Source organism: Haliotis rufescens, unplaced genomic scaffold (genome assembly GCF_023055435.1).
Source record: "Haliotis rufescens isolate VD_foot unplaced genomic scaffold, xgHalRufe1.0.p SCAF_6, whole genome shotgun sequence".
NCBI classification, from domain to species: Eukaryota; Metazoa; Mollusca; class Gastropoda; order Lepetellida; family Haliotidae; genus Haliotis; species Haliotis rufescens.
In genome coordinates this window covers 37,297,991-37,318,040 of record NW_025964334.1, presented here as the reverse complement: position 1 = coordinate 37,318,040, position 20,050 = coordinate 37,297,991, and the positions used below count along the sequence as shown (strand labels likewise).

Here is a 20,050-nt window from a genome sequence, read left to right as displayed (position 1 = left end):
ATTTTTCCAGAATTTCATTGCCCATAATTAAGGGTGCATATAACACACAAATAAATAAGTCTTGTGTACATTGATCAATCGGAAGGGTTGGTATTTTTTGGTAGCCGATATATTAGCAAATATTGCCGGGGGCGCTTATTACGTCGAATAGTTATATTAATGTAAACATACAGCTTTTCTACAGCTGTGTTGACTTGAGGGTCCTAATCATGCATTTACTTTAAGCGACAGGTCGCCTACTGCAGGGATTATATCCATGTGTCTGCTAGTTGTGACATCTATACAATGTCACTGTATTTAATAGTGTTCTACATTACTTGTTTATGAGGAGGGTGGTGACTCAATTTTGTCATAGATGTTGTTACAAGAATAAATGTATCAAACGCAAGTGAACTCAGTTTACTGTTGTTTCTCTCTTTGAAACTAGTGCTTGTTCAATATTTCATAGACTTGCCCAATTCTTATTGGTCAATTGTTTGTCACATTAAGCACTGTGTTACACTTCTGTGTCCCCAAGCTCCCTTGTCTAGCCAACTTCCATACATGAATCCTTCTAAGGTGAGCTGCCTCAGTGGCCTAGTCAACAGACCATCTACCTGGAGAGTGGATTGTCTGTGTTTGATCCCTGGCTGCGTGATACCAAAAGATGTTATAGATGGTACTTGTTACCCTGCCTGGCATTCGGCATTAAGGTGATGAAACAAGGGCTAGTCCGCTGTGAGTAAGTATATTGTGGGTGGGGTACCGGTAATAATGTTAAACTGTGGTCTCAGTGGCACTATTAAAACAATAGCATTAGTCCAGACGAGTACAACAACATCACAATACAAGTGCAATAATCTTGAATGCTATGTTAAATCTCATTTTAGTCATCCTTCACCTTCTCAAGTGTCCTCAGATCAAGGTCAGGAAAGGTCCTTGGTACTCCATGCTTGTCGTAAAAGTCAACATTTGGATCAAGTGGCTGCAGTTCCTAGACTCCAGTGTTTACAGGCTGATATGGATGGAATATTGGCATTTGTGGCTTAACACTCGCCAGAAATTCACTTGGGTGGCAAATGTGTTTTTGAATTTGTCACCATAATCCATGAGTAACTCATTGTGTTCAGTTGATCCAGATGTTAAGTGGGCTCAAATAATCCATCTCAAAATGCCTTATTTGTTGATTTAAATTTTATTCAACAAATATAGATTGTTAATACTGTCATGGCAAAAAAACATCTCATATTTGTGAGGTTTCATCTGTGACATGAAATAATAGTTTTGCTGATGGCGAATATAGCGCCTTCACACTTTTTATCATCACCTGGATGTTGACAACCCCAGAAGGTCATCTGTTTGCTGTCCGCCTGAATCAGCAGGAAATATGATCGCAACTCCATGGTGAATAGCTGTTACTACAATACTGGAAGATGAGTAGAAAGGATAAATATACTGTAAAGAAGAGGAGTAAAGTGGGGATCAGTAGTTAGCTGCTTGCATGTCATTGTGCCCTGATGGTATGGGTTGTTCACATCATCACATGCCTCATTCACTGGTTTGCAAGGTCAGACCCCATTCTTTTCAGGTCGCCCTGATACAGCTGGAATACTGCCGACTGTGGCATCGAACAACATTCACTCACTCACCCATGGAGGAATACCTCTGTACATACAGCAACTACAGACACTAACAGTACCCTGCATTGGGGATATATATATAATGCCACCATTCTTTACTACTGTTTTGATAACAACTGCTGACCACTAGTTTATAAAGATTTCCCACCCCTGTGCATTTCTCATTGACTTCTTGGAGACAAACTGGCAACTTATATTTGCCATTGGATTTTTAAAGATCTTTCAAAATCTCTGGCACTCTGATGGTTTTGTTCCACATCTGCCATTCTTTAAGTACTTGACCCTTTTGATCTAACCAGATAACTAAAATGCAATGAAAAATGTGAGTGCTAGCAAGCAAGCCCTAGGTATGGTTAACACAGTGGCAAACAACAACACCTGTAAAATTAAAGTTGTAAAGTTCTAAAAAAAGTACAAGTACAAAAACATACAGTTAGCAAAAAGAAGGTATACTGGAAGCTACTCATCACTCCTAAACTACATTTCACAGATAAAATACCTCGTAAAGACAAGACTCGGTCATACTCATGTCCCTGTTTGCTGGTGGTGATGTGTGTCATCGTCTGCTATTTGAATAAACCCACATGATCTCACAGCCTTTCCCTAGAATCTGATGGACAATTAATTCCACCATCCTTCCTTAGTCTGGCTGTAACTTTCCTTCCGGCCTATCTTATCTCAATTCTATTATAATGAGTACCCTGGACCTATTCGCCATCATAGTTTTCCTGTGAGCCTAGTTCGCATGACACTATGCTAAAAATAACCATCCAATCATATTACACAATTTTTCATGATAAAACCTACTATCCTACAGTCCGCTGTCAGTGTTGTACCCATTTACTTGATTTGTGACCAGTGCAGTCAAGTTGTAGGGATGTTTTTTCTTCAAATAGTCTTTCAGTACATAGATAGAAAAAGCTGAACAATAAATATCCTGATCGCCAGGATTATTTTTGATGGTGTTGCCGCCAGGCCTTCTGTATAACTTCTGCTGCCTGTCTTGCTTTCCTGATTTTCGCAATACGGTGTCTCTCCGTCTCTGCCTTGCTCATGTAGGCCGACTCCCTCTCTGTGTCCGGTAGAGCCTTGATCTTCTGGCGACTGCTGGACACGTTTTGTACGGGGGAAGACTGGAACTGCTCCAGACGACTTGTAAAGCGGTCGCTGGAGTTTGACTTGGAAGACGACTTAGCTGTTGGGAGGAATATGAACGTTATGGACAACTTTTTAATTTATCGGACACGAACCAGTGTTAAACATAAATTACACACGAACCTGCTAGATCAGGGTTACCTATGTGGTAATGGAAACATGGCCATCACGAAATCAACTTGGCCTCGATTCAGCAAATCAGCTATTGTTAATTTATCGTTCAGGACCCCTGGTTTGTCTCTCATTTATGATTGTTTGTCTGTTAACAATCATCTTGCATTTTCAAACAGGCATGAATGAATGAATCACAATTTTACCTAAAGTTTTTCTTATCAAAATCAATTTATTAAGTTATGACCTCCTAACAATCTTATACCAACAACATAGAAACTTAGAAACAGAATATGAGATCCAGTTACCATGGTTACCTGTGGTTCTGGTGTCAGGGGAGCTACAAATGTCCTCCAGGAACATGGCAAGTTTGGCCCCCACAGATGATCCCTGAAGTAGAAAATACAACTGTGACTCCACAGGGTATGGGTCATCTTTGGTAAGCCAGCATGTTATGTCTCCCTTCTATTTTGATAATTACCCTGGATCCATTTGCCATCATAGCTTCGTTTTGGGAGTGACTTTACCACCTCATTTGCTCCTGTCCTTTGCCTGACTAGCCTCAGACATTCTCATGCTCATGAGAGTAATTGGAGTGGACAGCAAGTCCTAGCATTATCCCAATCAAATCATATGACATCGTGGCAAGTGAGCAAAAGTCCTTATCACATTTTTGTAGCTGGTTTAATGTAAAAAAATATATTGACTGTTTTGTTTGGGCTAACTCTGTTTTACAATTAGGTGAACTGAAAAACCCCACACGATTTTATCACTGTTCGTAAGAAATGGTGATTATATGTTAATTGAATAAAAATCTTTCTTCTGACCAAAAATAAATCCTGTCTGGCTCAGAAAAATAGGTCAGAAATACACCATCACCAACCTTAGCCTCAGGACCCCAAGCCATGAGCATCTTTGTTGCATCGTCAGTGTTGCTGGTATGAACATGACCATGTTTGTTGGACGTCTGCTTGCGACTCGGGCTACCATGTTTTCGTTTACCTGACCGTGCGAACTGGTTGTAATACTCTTCCGAGTAGCGAACCGTCTCTTCCTTATCCAACATGGAAGACAATGCAGTCTCAAAGGTCTTGGAGGACAACTCCATCCTCCTTGCATCAAACTTATCCCCATTTGCCATGCCGTGCACGTACTCACTGGGCATGTAGGTCGCAAATGGTTCGTCATGTGTCTGGCAAGACTGTTCACTAGGAATGTTATTCCCTGGAAGATCATTGGATTCAAACACGGATTTCAAGTCTGGGTTAAAGGCTTGTGAAAGACTGTTTAATGAAAGCCCATCAGGTGGGGATTGTCCTATAGACATGGTATCGGCAGTAGCTGGTCGAGTTTCCGCGGTGGATGGCCTTGTGGAATATGCTGAGTCCCACCGTGAAGCCACACCTGTCGATGTCTTCCTCTGGGTGTAGAAGCTACCATCAGGAACAGTCACAGACTGAATGCTCTTCCCTGACACTGGTCTCGAGATTCTATTGTTTAGCATGGAATGAACCTGATTGTCTTTATCGCTATTCTTCTCCGCGTTACCTCCATTGTTCCGTGATCCTTTCTTTTCAAGGTTATCACCTCTTTCATGACATTCCTCAGTTAGACGGGTTCCATTAAAAGTACTGGAGACCTGAGTCTTCATTTCATGAAATGTTCTTCTGCTATTCTGCTCATCGTGATTCAGGTCGGTGTCCGTTTGCTCCTTGTTGTCATGTGACTGGCGGATCATCTGCTTCAGCTCCTTGAGTTTCTGTCTGGTGGCAGCTTCCCGCACCTCGAGCTGGCGACTCACTGTCAGAATCTTCTCTCGTTCGATCTCGGTTTGAGCCTGTCAAGTAAAATACACATGTTAAGGTGAGTGTGTGAGTGAGTGAGTGAGTGAGTGAGTGAGTGAATGAGTGAGTGAGTGAGTGAGTGGTTGAGTCAGTGAGTCAGTGAGTCAGTCAGTCAGTCAGTCAGTCAGTCAGTCATATTACAGCTGTGTTGTTTAACTCTGCACTCAGCAATATTCAAGCTAAAAGACTGTGGCCTGTAGATAATCGAGTTTGGACAGACAAACCAGTGATCAATATTGTGAGCAACAATCCATGCCATTGGGGTACGATGATACACCATCAACCAAGTCACCGAGTCTGACCACCTGATCCATTTGCTCGTCTCTTACGACCAGCATTGGTTGCTGGGGACATATAGCCAGGAATCCCAACTGGGATCTAACAAAGCAGCCTGTAATCCAGTGATGGAAAATATGAGCAATGATTATGCAGAGTTGCAGAACTGAACCAAATTATTCAATTTAGTCAAATGTGGAACAGACGATTTTATGTGACATCGTACAAAAAATGAGCTGAGCTGATTTCTCTATTTGTGATACATAAACCCTAATTTTCATCATTTTCAGTTAAAAACACTATTGGCGGGGATTTATCTAGATCTGCCCAGAGGCAATTATTATGCCCCAAGTTTGAAGCAAATGTCAGTAAAAATTTCCAAATTAGAGATTTGCCAATACATGTTATTATAGTAAACAAATCTCATTGCTTTGTAGTCGTGACCACCCTATTTTACTGATAACAGCATTGAATGAAATATTAAATTCCCCTGAATTTCTGAAAATAAGGACTTTAAGAAAAAAACAATTTTGAACAAAGTTATGTTTTTTCCCCAATTTGTCTGCCAAGGACACTTAGTTCTGAATACTAGATAAATGCCTGATTGGCTACATATAGAAGACAAACAACTTAAATTACAATTATCTCTCCAAAAGAATTAGTGCTGAAACTCCCATGCCAAGGACTCAGGACTAGAATGAACTCTCTGGAAACATATATTATGTCATTCCTGGATGGAGTGTTTGCTAGATGGAGAACTCAACCGATGATAACCATGTGTGTTTGATTCCAGCTGTAACACTGGATTTGTTTGTGTGTCTGTCAGCTATAACACTGGATTTGTTTGTGTGTCTGTCAGCTGTAACACTGGATTTGTTTGTGGGTCTGGCAGCTGGAACACTGGATTTGTTTGTTGGTCTGCCAGTTGAAACACTGGATTTGTTTGGATTTATTTGGATATGATGCATACAACACAGAACTCAGCCACCTTAAGATATTGGGGTTTTCATTTATCCGGCTAAATCTTATCCTACAGAACAACATGTAGACTAACAAGAGTCCACTGTAGCCACTAAATATAGCTCAGAAATAGAAGCCTCATTGTTATCTTTAACAATAGCTAAGCTGTTATAGCTATTAATATTATGAATTTATTAGACACAACTTTCCCTGGTCCAATGACACAGTTTTGCTTTTTTGACATGTACAATTTTTGAAGATATTAATCTATACACATGACTGAAAAACTAAATGTATATAAATGCCTGGCACTCCTTGGAGGAAAAGGGTCTGGAGTTATGAGAGCTCATATTTCATTACGTTTAATCCCGGATTGGATCTTCTCCAAAAGAAACACTGGCGTTAGGAAACCCGTAAGATCATTACATTTTAATACCTTTTGGGAATGGAAAGGATTTATAAGCAAAACTGGTAGTTATGACACTGTTGTGTGCAGAAAGAGAATTCATTTTCCAATTTTTTATATTTACTTCCTTTATTTATGTTTTCCAGCCTTTTTCACAAATAGCCTCCTTCACTACTGCTTTCCAAAGCCAATAACAAATAATAATAATAATTGTGTTACCTTCTGTCTCTTCTTCTCCTCCTGCTTGAGCATGTTGAACACCTGCCGGGTGTTGAGGGAGCCATCACGCTTCTTGTACTGGCCAAACTTCTCCTCAATGCCCACTTTGGAAGGAGTTCTCGGCAACTCCGGGGATTCCACATCTTTTCTTAGGATGTGGGCCTTCCTCTGTTCTATACCTTCAATCTTCTTCTCAAATTTTGCCTAATATCAATAAAACATAATTTCAGTTACAGGAAAGAAAATACATATGACCTTACTGTGTAGTCAAAGGGGAGATAACTCTCTCAATAATGAAGCACGTGTCGACACAACACAACCTGTATAACTGTTCTGTTGGCTTTTGTCTTCAAAGAGTATGTACATGTACATACATTCTGTTTAGCACAGAATAAACAATGTTTACTATCAGTTATGCTAAAGGAAGTATATTTGGCGGGACCTGGTGATATTGGTTTACACTGAAATCATGCAGTATCACTACTCTCTTGCTGCCCCAGTCAATGGAATAGGCTAAGTGGACCCCAGTGCCACAATGTACTGTTTGAGACACTTCATTATGACATACATTGTTTTTGAATCCTGAATCCCAACTGTCTCTCCCTGCGCCCCAACTGTCTCTCCCTCCACCCTAACTGTCTCTCCCTGCACCCCAACTGTCTCTCCCTCCACCCCAACTGTCTCTCCCTCCACCCTAACTGTCTCTCCCTCCACCCTAACTGTCTCTCCCTGCACCCCACCTGTCTCTCCCTACACCCCAACTGTCTCTCCCTCCAACCTAACTGTCTCTCCCTCCACCCTAACTGTCTCTCCCTGCACCCCAACTGTCTCTCCCTCCACCCTAACTGTCTCTCCCTCCACCCTAACTGTCTCTCCCTGCACCCCAACTGTCTCTCCCTCCACCCTAACTCTCTCTCCCTGCATCCCAACTGTCTCCCCTTGCACCCCAACTGTCTCTCCCTCCACCCCAACTGTCTCTCCCAGCACCCCAACTGTCTCTCCCTCCACCCTAACTGTCTCTCCCTGCATCCCAACTGTCTCTCCCTCCACCCCAACTGTCTCTCCCTGCACCCTAACTGTCTCTCCCTGCACCCTAACTGTCTCTCCCTACACCCCACCTGTCTCTCCCTACACCCCAACTGTCTCTCCCTCCACCCCAACTGTCTCTCCCTGCACCCAACTGTCTCTCCCTGCACCCCAACTGTCTCCCCCTGCACCCCAACTGTCTCTCCCTGCACCCCACCTGTCTCTCCCTGCACCCCACCTGTCTACACCTACACCTGTCTCTCCCTGCACCCCACCTGTCTACACCTACACCTGTCTCTCCCTGCACCCTAACTGTCTCTTCCTCCACCTCACCTGTCTCTCCCTGCAACCCAACTGTCTCTCCCTCCGCCCCAACTGTCTCTCCCTGCACCCTAACTGTCTCTCCCTGCACCCCACCTGTCTACACCTACAACTGTCTCTCCCTGCACCCCACCTGTCTACACCTACACCTGTCTCTCCCTGCACCCTAACTGTCTCTTCCTCCACCCCACCTGTCTCTCCCTGCAACCCAACTGTCTCTCCCTCCACCCCAACTGTCTCTCCCTGCACCCCAACTGTCTTTCCCTGCACCCTACCTGTCTCTCCCTGCACCCCACCTGTCTACACCTACACCTGTCTCTCCCTGCACCCCAACTGTCTCTCCCTACATCCCAACTGTCTCTCCCTCCACCCTAACTGTCTCTCCCTGCACCCTAACTGTCTCCCCCTGCACCCCAACTGTCTCTCCCTACACCCCAACTGTCTCTCCCTCCACCCTAACTGTCTCTCCCTGCACCCTAACTGTCTCCCCCTGCACCCCAACTGTCTCTCCCTACATCCCAACTGTCTCTCCCTCCACCCTAACTGTCTCTCCCTGCACCCTAACTGTCTCCCCCTGCACCCCAACTGTCTCTCCCTGCACCCCACCTGTCTCTCCCTCCACCCCACCTGTCTCTCCCTTCACCTCACCTGTCTCTCCCTCCACCCCACCTGTCTCTCCCTCCACCCCACCTGTATCTCCCTTCACCTCACCTGTCTGTCCCTCCCTCCACCCCCCCTCCCTCCACCCCACCTGTATCTCCCTTCACCTCACCTGTCTCTCCCTCCCTCCACCCCACCTGTCTCTCCCTTCACCTCACCTGTCTCTTCCTCCACCCCACCTGTCTCTCCCTCCACCCCAACTGTCTCTCCCTTCACCTCACCTGTCTCTTCCTCCACCCCACCTGTCTCTCCCTTCACCTCACCTGTATCTCCCTCCACCCCACCTGTATCTCCCTTCACCTCACCTGTCTCTCCCTCCACCCCACCTGTATCTCCCTTCACCTCACCTGTCTCTCCCTCCCTCCACCCCACCTGTCTCTCCCTTCACCTCACCTGTCTCTTCCTCCACCCCACCTGTCTCTCCCTCCACCCCAACTGTCTCTCCCTTCACCTCACCTGTCTCTTCCTCCACCCCACCTGTCTCTCCCTCCACCCCACCTGTCTCTCCCTCCACCTCACCTGTCTCTCCCTCCACCCCACCTGTCTCTCCCTTCACCTCACCTGTCTCTCCCTCCACCCCACCTGTCTCTCCCTCCACCCCACCTGTCTCTCCCTCCACCCCACCTGTATCTCCCTCCACCCCACCTGTCTCTCCCTCCACCCCACCTGTCTCTCCCTTCACCCCACCTGTCTCTCCCTCCACCCCACCTGTCTCTCCCTTCACCTCACCTGTCTCTCCCTCCACCCCACCTGTCTCTCCCTTCACCCCACCTGTCTCTCCCTCGACCCCACTCGTCTCTCCCTCCACCCCACCCGTCTCTCCCTCCACCCCACCTGTCTCTCCCTTCACCTCACCTGTCTCTCCCTCCACCCCACCCGTCTCTCCCTCCATCCCACCTGTCTCTCCTTCCACCTCACCTGTCTCTCCCTCCACCCCACCTGTCTCTCCCTCCACCCCACCTGTCTCTCCCTTCACCTCACCTGTCTCTCCCTCCACCCCACCTGTCTCTCCCTCCACCCCACCTGTCTCTTCCTCCACCTCACCTGTCTCTCCCTCCACCCCACCTGTCTCTCCCTCCACCCCACCTGTCTCTCCCTCCACCCCACCTGTCTCTCCCTCCACCCCACCTGTCTCTTCCTCCACCCCATCTGTCTCTCCCTCCACCCCACCTGTCTCTCCCTCCACCCCATCTGTCTCTCCCTTCACCCCACCTGTCTCTTCCTCCACCTCACCTGTCTCTCCCTCCACCTCACCTGTCTCTCCCTCCACCCCACCTGTCTCTCCCTCCACCTCACCTGTCTCTCCCTCCACCCCACCTGTCTCTCCCTTCACCTCACCTGTCTCTCCCTCCACCTCACCTGTCTCTCCCTCCACCCCACCTGTCTCTCCCTCCACCCCACCTGTATCTCCCTCCACCCCACCTGTCTCTCCCTCCACCTCACCTGTCTCTCCCTCCACCCCACCTGTCTCTCCCTCCACCTCACCTGTCTCTTCCTCCACCCCACCTGTCTCTCCCTCCACCTCACCTGTCTCTTCCTCCACCCCACCTGTCTCTCCCTCCACCTCACCTGTCTCTCCCTCCACCCCACCTGTCTCTCCCTCCACCTCACCTGTCTCTCCCTCCACCTCACCTGTCTCTCCCTCCACCCCACCTGTCTTTCCCTTCACCTCACCTGTCTCTCCCTCCACCTCACCTGTCTCTCCCTCCACCCCACCTGTCTCTCCCTCCACCTCACCTGTCTCTCCCTCCACCTCACCTGTCTCTCCCTCCACCTCACCTGTCTCTCCCTCCACCCCACCTGTCTTTCCCTTCACCTCACCTGTCTCTCCCTCCACCTCACCTGTCTCTTCCTCCACCCCACCTGTCTCTCCCTCCACCTCACCTGTCTCTCCCTCCACCCCACCTGTCTCTCCCTCCACCTCACCTGTCTCTCCCTCCACCCCACCTGTCTCTCCCTCCACCCCACCTGTCTCTTCCTCCACCTCACCTGTCTCTCCCTCCACCCCACCTGTCTCTCCCTCCACCCCATCTGTCTCTCCCTTCACCCCACCTGTCTCTTCCTCCACCTCACCTGTCTTTTCCTTCACCTCACCTGTCTCTCCCTCCACCCCACCTGTCTCTCCCTCCACCCCACCTGTCTCTCCCTCCACCTCACCTGTCTCTCCCTCCACCTCACCTGTCTCTCCCTCCACCTCACCTGTCTCTCCCTCCACCCCACCTGTCTTTCCCTTCACCTCACCTGTCTCTCCCTCCACCTCACCTGTCTCTCTCTCCACCCCACCTGTCTCTCCCTCCACCCCACCTGTCTCTCTCTACACCCATCCTGCCTCTCCCTCCACCCCACCTGTCTCTCCCTCCACCCAACCTGTCTCTCCCTCCACCTCACCTGTCTCTCCCTCCACCCCACCTGTCTCTCCCTCCACCTCACCTGTCTTTTCCTGAGCTGTCTCTCCACCAGCTTCTCCTGCTCCACCAGTCCCGGGTCAGCCTCCGTGTCCCGCAGCTGAATGATGTAGGCCTGCTGGTGGCTGATCTGGTCCTTGGTGACATCAACCTTGGCCCTGAAGGACAACACTCCGTGTAAGTAGAGGCAACTGACATCACTGAAGTAAAAGTATGAGCAACTCACTTCAGTGAAAATCCCTGATTGATTGAAGCCCTCATAAAATCTCAAACCATGTCAAAAGTCTGGGCTGAGTCACTAATGCACAATAGCCAATGTCTGTCAATGTCTGACCACAGAGTGACTGTATCCCAATCGACATTCTTGAGTAGGTTCTGTTTATAGATTTACACAAAAAATATTAAAACTAAAATATTTTCAGGAAGCCTAATTTTAACTGAACTAAGATGAATGATTGACATGAATGCAGATCTACTTCAGCCCTGAATCCAGGACTGACTGACTGAGAAAAAACCTGAGTGTTTGACAACAGATCAACTGAGGTGATGAATCTATGTCTCACTTGAGCCCCGACTCCATGACCTCGAGTTCCTGCAGCTCCACGTTGTGCTGGAGGTCATTCAGCTCGTTCTCCTTGCTCTCGTAACTCGACTGCAGCTTGTTGATCCGGCGACTGAGGCGGTGGATCTCACGTTCACGCTTCCGCTCGTATGGTGACGTATACTTCGAGTTGTTGCTGGTGATGGAGTCTGCTGTGACTGGTCGGTGAGGGGAGGTCCCGATCGAAGCTTTCTTCACTGAAGGTCAAGGTCAGTTTAGGCGTGATTATGTGGAACAGACTAAGGTGAATATGTTTTTACTGTAGCATCGTAACGTTATTGACACCAAACTGCTGATCTTGTTGAACATATATTTTACATTAATCAAACCTGTTACTATTTCAATGGCGTTATCTTTTAGTAGTGCCTCCCTTTTAGCGTTAGTGAATAAATTGGGCAAAAACTGCATTGAGAGGTTGGTTGGTTTGTTGTTTAATGCCGCACTCAGCAATATTCCAGCTATATAACGGTGGTCTGTAAATAATCAAGTCTGGAACAGACAGTGATTAATATCATGCGCATCGATCCACGTAATTGGGATCGATGACATGCATCAACCAAGTCAACAAGCCTGACCACCCGATCCTGTTAGTCGCCTCTTACGACAAGCATAGTCGCCTTAGTAATACATTGTGGTGTACTAGATATACCTCGGTCATTAAAATCTGGAGTACGTGGCATCAGACTCTCACCCCACGCTTGGCCTGGCTTCATTGGAGGACTGTAGAGAGAAGAGAATGAACAGGAGGTGGGACCTCTCAGAGGGCTCTGCAGTTCACCTGACAGCTGTTGCCTAAAGTCTAGACAAACGCTTACGCTTAAATATATCTGTTTAATATATACTACTCAAAAGAATTACCTTAGTTAATCCGCCATGGCTGGTGGGTCTAGGAACACACAGCCTTCCAATTGTGGGTGCTCTTTAACTTATTTTGAGTAGTTTATTATTATCAAAGAAAGCAATGAAATATTGGATGCTTATAGTTCAGGTGGATGATTCTAAGTTTAGTTGTAATACCCAATGTAATTTGTTATCCAAAATACATGTAGTACCATAGTACAATTATCGTGCTTATAAAATATTAGCTCTTGACTGAACCACAGGCTATATACCTGGAAATGACTGCATTAGTATTAGCATCATCCGTATTGTCGTATGTGATGTTGCCAGTGTCGGTGCTGTCATGGTCGATGCGTAGAATCTGCACTGAGTTGTCATCTGTCCTTCCGTTGAAGTTCCTCGGACCCTTTCCTGGACTGCTTCTTGATCCAGAACTGGAATCGGATTTGAAGTAGCCGCTTAGCACCATCTTCTTCAGCAGACGTAGACATTCCCGGAACTTGTAGGGATCGGTAATGCCTGGAATGTAGATGACGCTGATGATTTCCCATGATTCCAATGAAATCTGATTTTACAAACCAAATTCATGAACAACAAGACAAGCGAGAAAATAATTTCTGAGTGTGGGTGGGGGTCACCATAACCTTGGGGTGTGTCAACTGATCAAATTATCAATGCATAGCTAAGTGTTACCTCCATTTTTAGTAATAATACTGGGTGATTAATTTTTTAACCTCCCTCACAATTTCCCAAGAAAAATATGAAACAGAAAATGGCGGATGAGTTGGAGGTGTCGGAAAACTGCAGTGTTGGAAAGTAAAGCTTCTCCACATACCATCACAATGCTACTGTATGTCCCAGCGTGTGACCTTCCTACATGCACTACATTGCATGTGACTGCTGTGACAGAGTCAGTGAGACGGCCCCCGAGATATTCATGCACTACATTGAGTGTGACTGCTGTGACAGGGTCAGTGAGACGGCCCCCGAGATATTCATGCACTACATTGCGTGTGACCTATCTGCTGTGACAGGGTCAGTGAGATGGCCCCGAGATATTCATGCACTACATTGCATGTGACTGCTGTGACATGGTCAGTGAGACGGCCCCGAGATATTCATGCACTACATTGCATGTGACTGCTGTGACATGGTCAGTGAGACGGCCCCGAGATATTCATGCACTACATTGCATGTGACTGCTGTGACAGAGTCAGTGAGACGGCCCCCGAGATATTCATGCACTACATTGCGTGTGACCTATCTGCTGTGACAGGGTCAGTGAGACGGCCCCGAGATATTCATGCACTACATTGCATGTGACTGCTGTGACATGGTCAGTGAGACGGCCCCGAGATATTCATGCACTACATTGTGTGTGACCTACCTGCTGTGACAGGGTCAGTGAGACGGCCCCCGAGATATTCATGCACTACATTGTGTGTGACCTACCTGCTGTGACAGGGTCAGTGAGACGGCCCCCGAGATATTCATGCACTACATTGTGTGTGACCTACCTGCTGTGACAGGGTCAGTGAGACGGCCCCCGAGATATTCATGCACTACACTGTGTGACCTACCTGCTGTGACAGGGTCAGTGAGACGGCCCCCGAGATATTCATGCACTACATTGTGTGTGACCTACCTGCTGTGACAGGGTCAGTGAGACGGCCCCCGAGATATTCATGCACTACATTGTGTGTGACCTACCTGCTGTGACAGGGTCAGTGAGACGGCCCCCGAGATATTCATGCACTACACTGTGTGTGACCTACCTGCTGTGACAGGGTCAGTGAGACGGCCCCCGAGATATTCATGCACTACATTGCATGTGACTGCTGTGACAGGGTCAGTGAGGCGGCCCCTAGATATTCATGCACTACACTGTGTGTGACCTACCTGCTGTGACAGGGTCAGTGAGACGGCCCCCGAGATATTCATGCACTACATTGTGTGTGACCTACCTGCTGTGACAGGGTCAGTGAGGCGGCCCCTAGATATTCATGCACTACACTGTGTGTGACCTACCTGCTGTGACAGGGTCAGTGAGACGGCCCCCGAGATATTCATGCACTACCCGTGCACAGTGTATTTTATCCTCATCAGTCAGCTTGCTGCTCATCATTTCATCTGTACACTCAGTCTCCTGACACAGAACAACCAATAAGTCATCAACAAATTTCTAAGCCTTTATGATATATTCTAAATATGATTCCATTTATTGACAATTCACCCACCCAACGGAAAATGCAAACTATGATTAATTTCATATTAAAAATTATACAATATTTATAAGTATCTACATCCTGCGTTCGAACCTTGTTCAATCTCATAAAGGCAATCTCCGCCTCCAGTTCTGCTACTCTCTTCTTCAGCCTCTTGATCAGAGTTCGATCATCAATTTCCTCATTACGCCTGCAAGCAAAACGTCAATACACCATAAAGCATAAAAGTCAATGCAACCTGCTTAAATACATGCACAAAATATATAATGCTTAAAAAAAAGAAAAGAATTGGTTCTAAGGCAATGTTTTTTTGAAAATATAGTGTGGATTGGAGGTGTTTTTGTTTTTTTGTTACTTGTTCAAACTAGTATGTAGCCAAATAAACAGTTGTGTCAAATCAACCTGGGATATGGCCTCCCGACATAATGAATTCTTTGATGAGTACAGTATTTGTGCATAATACACGCATACAATGAGCCTTGATTTGATATCAAATTGTGTGAACTGCTGATTGTTTTTTTCTGGCTTATTTTACAAATACACATGTAGCTAATAATCTTAATCTCTCCATAGGAAGCATTGTCTGCTATACAGTACATAAATAGTGCCGCCATGACAATAACCTGAGATACACAGTAAGGCAGTGTGCACGTAAAGGGAAGTTACTGCACGCTATATTGGATCGCGTTAGTTTTAGTATTGCAGCATTTCACTGCCGGGGTCATGTTTTCAAGACGAGAATATTTACTGATTCACTGGTATACATATTTAAAAAAAAATTGAAATAAAAATGAAACATGAGTCAGACTTTATGATGATGCATGCGGTGCCTGAGAACAAGAATATTATTTTTTTAGCCTAAACAGCGTCCCAAAGGTCACAGAAAACATTCAACATTCTACATGAAATTTAAGAAAAAACATTATCAGTGACTTGAAGTCTGAGCCTCCTAATCAAAACTATTAACGTGTAAGGATTATTACTTATTATTGTTTGTTTAATGCACTATTCCAGCTAAATGACAGCAGTCTGTCAATAACTGAGTTTGAATCAGACAATCCAGTGATTGATCCCATGAGCATCAACCTACGCAATTGGGATACGATGACATGCAATCAACCAAGAGACCAAGCCTGACCAGCAGTTCCATTGGGTCATTTCTTAAGACAAGCACAGGTTGTTGGGGACCAATCTTCTAAACTGGTGTTCCAACTGGTTAGAAAGTATTAAATGCGTACCTAGAAATTTAAACTTTGACATTGTTTGGTATGGCCGGATCTCATTAGAACCTTCACTATGTTGAAAAAGAACAAATATAACGAATTCATGTAAAACCCTGCAGACATACCACCCTCAGCTGCAGTTACCATAACAGCTTCAATAGATGTCACTACTTGGGTCTATGGATCATCTCATTAGAAAAGTCGGCCAATGTGTACTGTAGGATTTACAGTGCTGTTCTACATCTTATTGACTACAGATGATATTCACCATATCTTCATACCAATCTCTTCCTAAAACACTTTCCACCAAAACATACACTTTAAATATGTTGAAAGTGAACTTTGAATAAGGATTCCAGGTTGAAAACAAAAACTGGTTGTGGCTTTGTGAGGGACGCCATCTTGTTTTGGAAAACTAATAGTTTTTCATGTTCGAGCTGGAATCCTTACTCAAAGTTCATAAATAAGGAAACTGGAATGACTCTCACTCAGCAATATTCCAGCCATATGACGGCATCTGTAACTAATCCAGTGTGGACCAGACAATCCAGTGATCATAAGCATCGATCCATGCAATTGGGATACGATGACATGCATCAACCAAGTCAGCGAGCCTGACCACCCGATCCCGTAAATCGCCTTTTATGACAAGCATAGTTGCTCTTTACAGCAAGCATCATCTTCCTGAGGCAAGAGAGTTAACTGACTATAAATCTTGCAGAGTTTTTTTGCCAGGTTTCAAGTTCATGGGAGGTAACTCTCTCCCAAACTCCTAACACAAGACATTGATCTTTGAAGTTCACATTGGTGGGTTGATGGCATCACAGGTCGACCTAACATGGCGGCCTCCAGGTAATTGGAAAATGTGAAGTTTCTCACTGAATATGTCTTATAATTGTTTACATGAGAATGTGCAAGGTGTCGCAATCATGATCTTAGTGTTGTTACTTTTCGTACAATTAATGTTAATTTTCAGTGGAATATCCCTTAAAGAACTACTTTCTTTCTGTGCATCTACTCACATAGCATGATTGGCGATACAGGCCACCCGCTGGGCAAAGCGGCAGGTGGATAGAGATTCTCCAATATTCTGAACCTCCAGGGAGATGGTGGCAATCATGGCAGTCTGACAGTTACCTCCTGTAATACAGTGCCAAAACATAAAACATCTCGAAATCACATCAGCAATAGTCCAGCTGGAAAGTGAAAAATAATGCACTACATATGTGTTAAAGCACGAAACGAGCCCATGCCGCGTTGTTTACTTTGAAATATGGGACCACCAAATCAAATGGTTGCCAAATGGCAACAGGACTATGTGTATGTAGAAATAGGCTCATAAACTCTGTCATTTTGAGTGAATGACCTGCCAGACTGTCCCGGAGGACCACAGTAAACGACCTACCCAGACTGTCCCAGAGGACATGCTAAACAACCTACCCATACTGTCCCGGAGGACATGGTAAACGACCTACCCAGACTGTCCCGGAAGACGACAGTTAACGACCTCCCGGGACTGTCCCGGGGACCACAGTAAGCGACCTACTGAGACTGTCCTGAGGACCACAGTAAACGACCTACTGAGACTTTTCGGAGGACCACAGTAAACGACCTACTGAGATTGTCCCGAGGACTACAGTAAACGACCTACTGAGATTGTCCCGGAGGACCACAGTAAACGACCTACCGGGACTGTCCCGGGGACCACAGTAAGCGACCTACTGAGACTGTCCTGAGGACCACAGTAAACGACCTACTGAGACTTTTCGGAGGACCACAGTAAACGACCTACTGAGATTGTCCCGAGGACTACAGTAAAGGACCTACTGAGATTGTCCCGGAGGACCACAGTAAACGACATACTGAGATTGTTCCGAGGACCACATTAAACGACCTACTGAGACTGTCCCAAGGACCACAGGAAACGTCCACTGAGACTGTCCCGGAGGACCACAGTAAACAATCTACGGAGACTGTCCCTGAGGACCACAGTAAACGACCTACCCAGACTGTCCCGGAGGACATGGTAAACGACCTACCCAGTTTGTCCGAGAGGACCACAGTAAACGACCTACCCAGACTGTCCAGGAGGACATGGTAAATGACCTACCCTTACTGTCCTGGAGGACATGGTAAACGACCTACCCAGACTGTCCCGGAGGACATGGTAAACGACCTACCCAGACTGTCCCGGAGGACATGCTAAACGACCTACCCACACTGTCCTGGAGGACATGGTAAACGACCTATCGAGTCTGTCCCGGAGGACCACAGTAAATGACCTACCCAGACTCTCCCAGAGGACATGGTAAACGACCTCCCCAGACTGTCCCGGAGGACCACAGTAAATGACCTACCCAGACTGTCCCGGAGGACCACAGTAAACGACCTACCCAGACTGTCCCGGACCTACCCAGACTGTGCCAGAGGACATGGTAAATGACCTACCTAGACTGTCCCGGAGGACATGCTAAACGACCTACCCAGACTGTCCCGGAGGACATGGTAAATGACCTACCCAGACTGTCACGGAGGACATAGTAAACGACCTACCCACACTGTCCCAGAGGACATGCCAAATAACCTACCGAGGCTGTCCTGGAGGACCACAGTAAATGACCTACCCAGACGGTCCCGGAGGACATGGTAAACAACCTACCCAGACTGTCCCGGAGGACCACAGTAAATGACCTACCCAGACTGTCCCGGAGGACCATGGTAAGCAAGGAGTTCCTGTACGGGACATGTTTGGGGGAGCGAGCATCATCAGCAGTGTATGGCCGACTCAGCTGAGAAGAGGAGTTACATCTGCAGAAAATGAGACAACAAATATCTGTAGATATGATGATAACATATATAAATGCAGTGCCAAAAACAACTACACAAGTATGTACCAAACTCTATTTACTTTGGCCTACTTGCTGTTCTGAATGTTGCATTTGACTCTTGATGTGGACGTGACAAGAAATGGCATTAACATTAAGACTGATGCAAATGAGCATGGCTGATGATAATGGTTGATAATTGAGGTACACCATGAATGATGGCTGTGTTGGACTATTATGGTTTATGATAATGGTGGATGATTATGGCGGATAGTTGTGGTACTTACTGTCTGAGTGAATGTGCCGTGCGCTGTCTGTCTATTCCGCTGTCTGCCTGGAGGGAGATAATTACAGTCTCCAAGTGATGGAGTGACAGGTTGATGGACTTGGCTTCGGTCAGCTGCTGACCGTCCACTCCCGTCTTGGCCACCCGCTCGGACCCTGCTAGGTCAACCAGGTGGAGCTTGGACCTGCACAGACAATACATAAACATGTTGAAGCAAAAGCTTCATAAAAATAGTTAATTTCTATTTCAAGTAGAAAGAACACCAATCCACACAATAACAAACAATGACTCACAATAACAAACAACACACAATTAAAAACAGTGACACAATGATAACAATGATAACAATGACACACAATGACAAACAATGACACACAATGACGAACAAGAGTCATCAGGAGATGACATATCCCCCGGTCTGCTGCAATTCAGAAGAGGTTTAGTTACTTCTACCCCACTTTTGGTTCCTTGCCACTGGATACCTTCAGTTCAGGGAAGAAAGCCATAATGCTGTAATATCCCAAATCATCCAAAGGCACCAGTTCACCAATAGACTGATCTGTAATGCAAGTTTATCAAGAAATGTTCAAAACTCTTGGAGTTAAATACTCCGGAAACAATCACTACCATCCTGTTGAGTTAAGTCCAACCTGTCGTCATGAAAACAAAAAAATAAAAAAAAAAAAAATCCCAAATCATCAAAAGGCACCAGTTCACCACTAGACTGATCTGTATAGCAAATTTCATCCAGAAATATACAACAGTTTTGGAGTTCTGCTGACGGACAAGCTGATCACTACATATCCCCGTGTTTTAAACCGGAGGGATAAAATGACACAGTGGCACACAACGTTCTACATTGACAATGACACATATTGACAAGCAATGACAGCAATGACACACAACATGCACAATAATGCACAATGACAAAGAATCAACCTCAATGACACAGTTGAGAAAATAATACATTCGAGAACAGATCATATACATACTCAGCACACAACAGTCTGTGCAACAACATTGTGTGCCTCCTAGCTGTCAAACATGT

General features: G+C 46.2%; 1 protein-coding gene across 3 annotated transcripts in view; it reads right to left on the bottom strand.

Annotated features, from left to right (window-relative positions):
* Positions 1-108: 108 nt before the first annotated feature.
* The window catches only part of LOC124112258 (kinesin heavy chain-like), a 41,972-nt gene continuing 22,030 nt past the window's right edge, over positions 109-20,050 (bottom strand). For 2 of the 3 annotated variants that reach the window (XM_046472275.2, XM_046472277.2), the window contains 13 exons: positions 19,004-19,186; positions 18,587-18,699; positions 16,914-17,031; positions 14,762-14,858; positions 14,472-14,589; positions 12,716-12,962; positions 12,253-12,323; positions 11,566-11,800; positions 11,028-11,160; positions 6,591-6,794; positions 3,769-4,722; positions 3,194-3,275; positions 109-2,814 (listed from right to left, as the gene is read on the bottom strand). In XM_046472275.2, coding sequence (XP_046328231.2) covers positions 2,570-2,814; positions 3,194-3,275; positions 3,769-4,722; positions 6,591-6,794; positions 11,028-11,160; positions 11,566-11,800; positions 12,253-12,323; positions 12,716-12,962; positions 14,472-14,589; positions 14,762-14,858; positions 16,914-17,031; positions 18,587-18,699; positions 19,004-19,186 — 2,800 coding nt within the window. In that variant the 3' untranslated portion in view covers positions 109-2,569. The remainder of the gene's footprint in view (positions 2,815-3,193; positions 3,276-3,768; positions 4,723-6,590; positions 6,795-11,027; positions 11,161-11,565; positions 11,801-12,252; positions 12,324-12,715; positions 12,963-14,471; positions 14,590-14,761; positions 14,859-16,913; positions 17,032-18,586; positions 18,700-19,003; positions 19,187-20,050) is intronic. The other variant, XM_046472276.2, reaches the window with a different exon arrangement.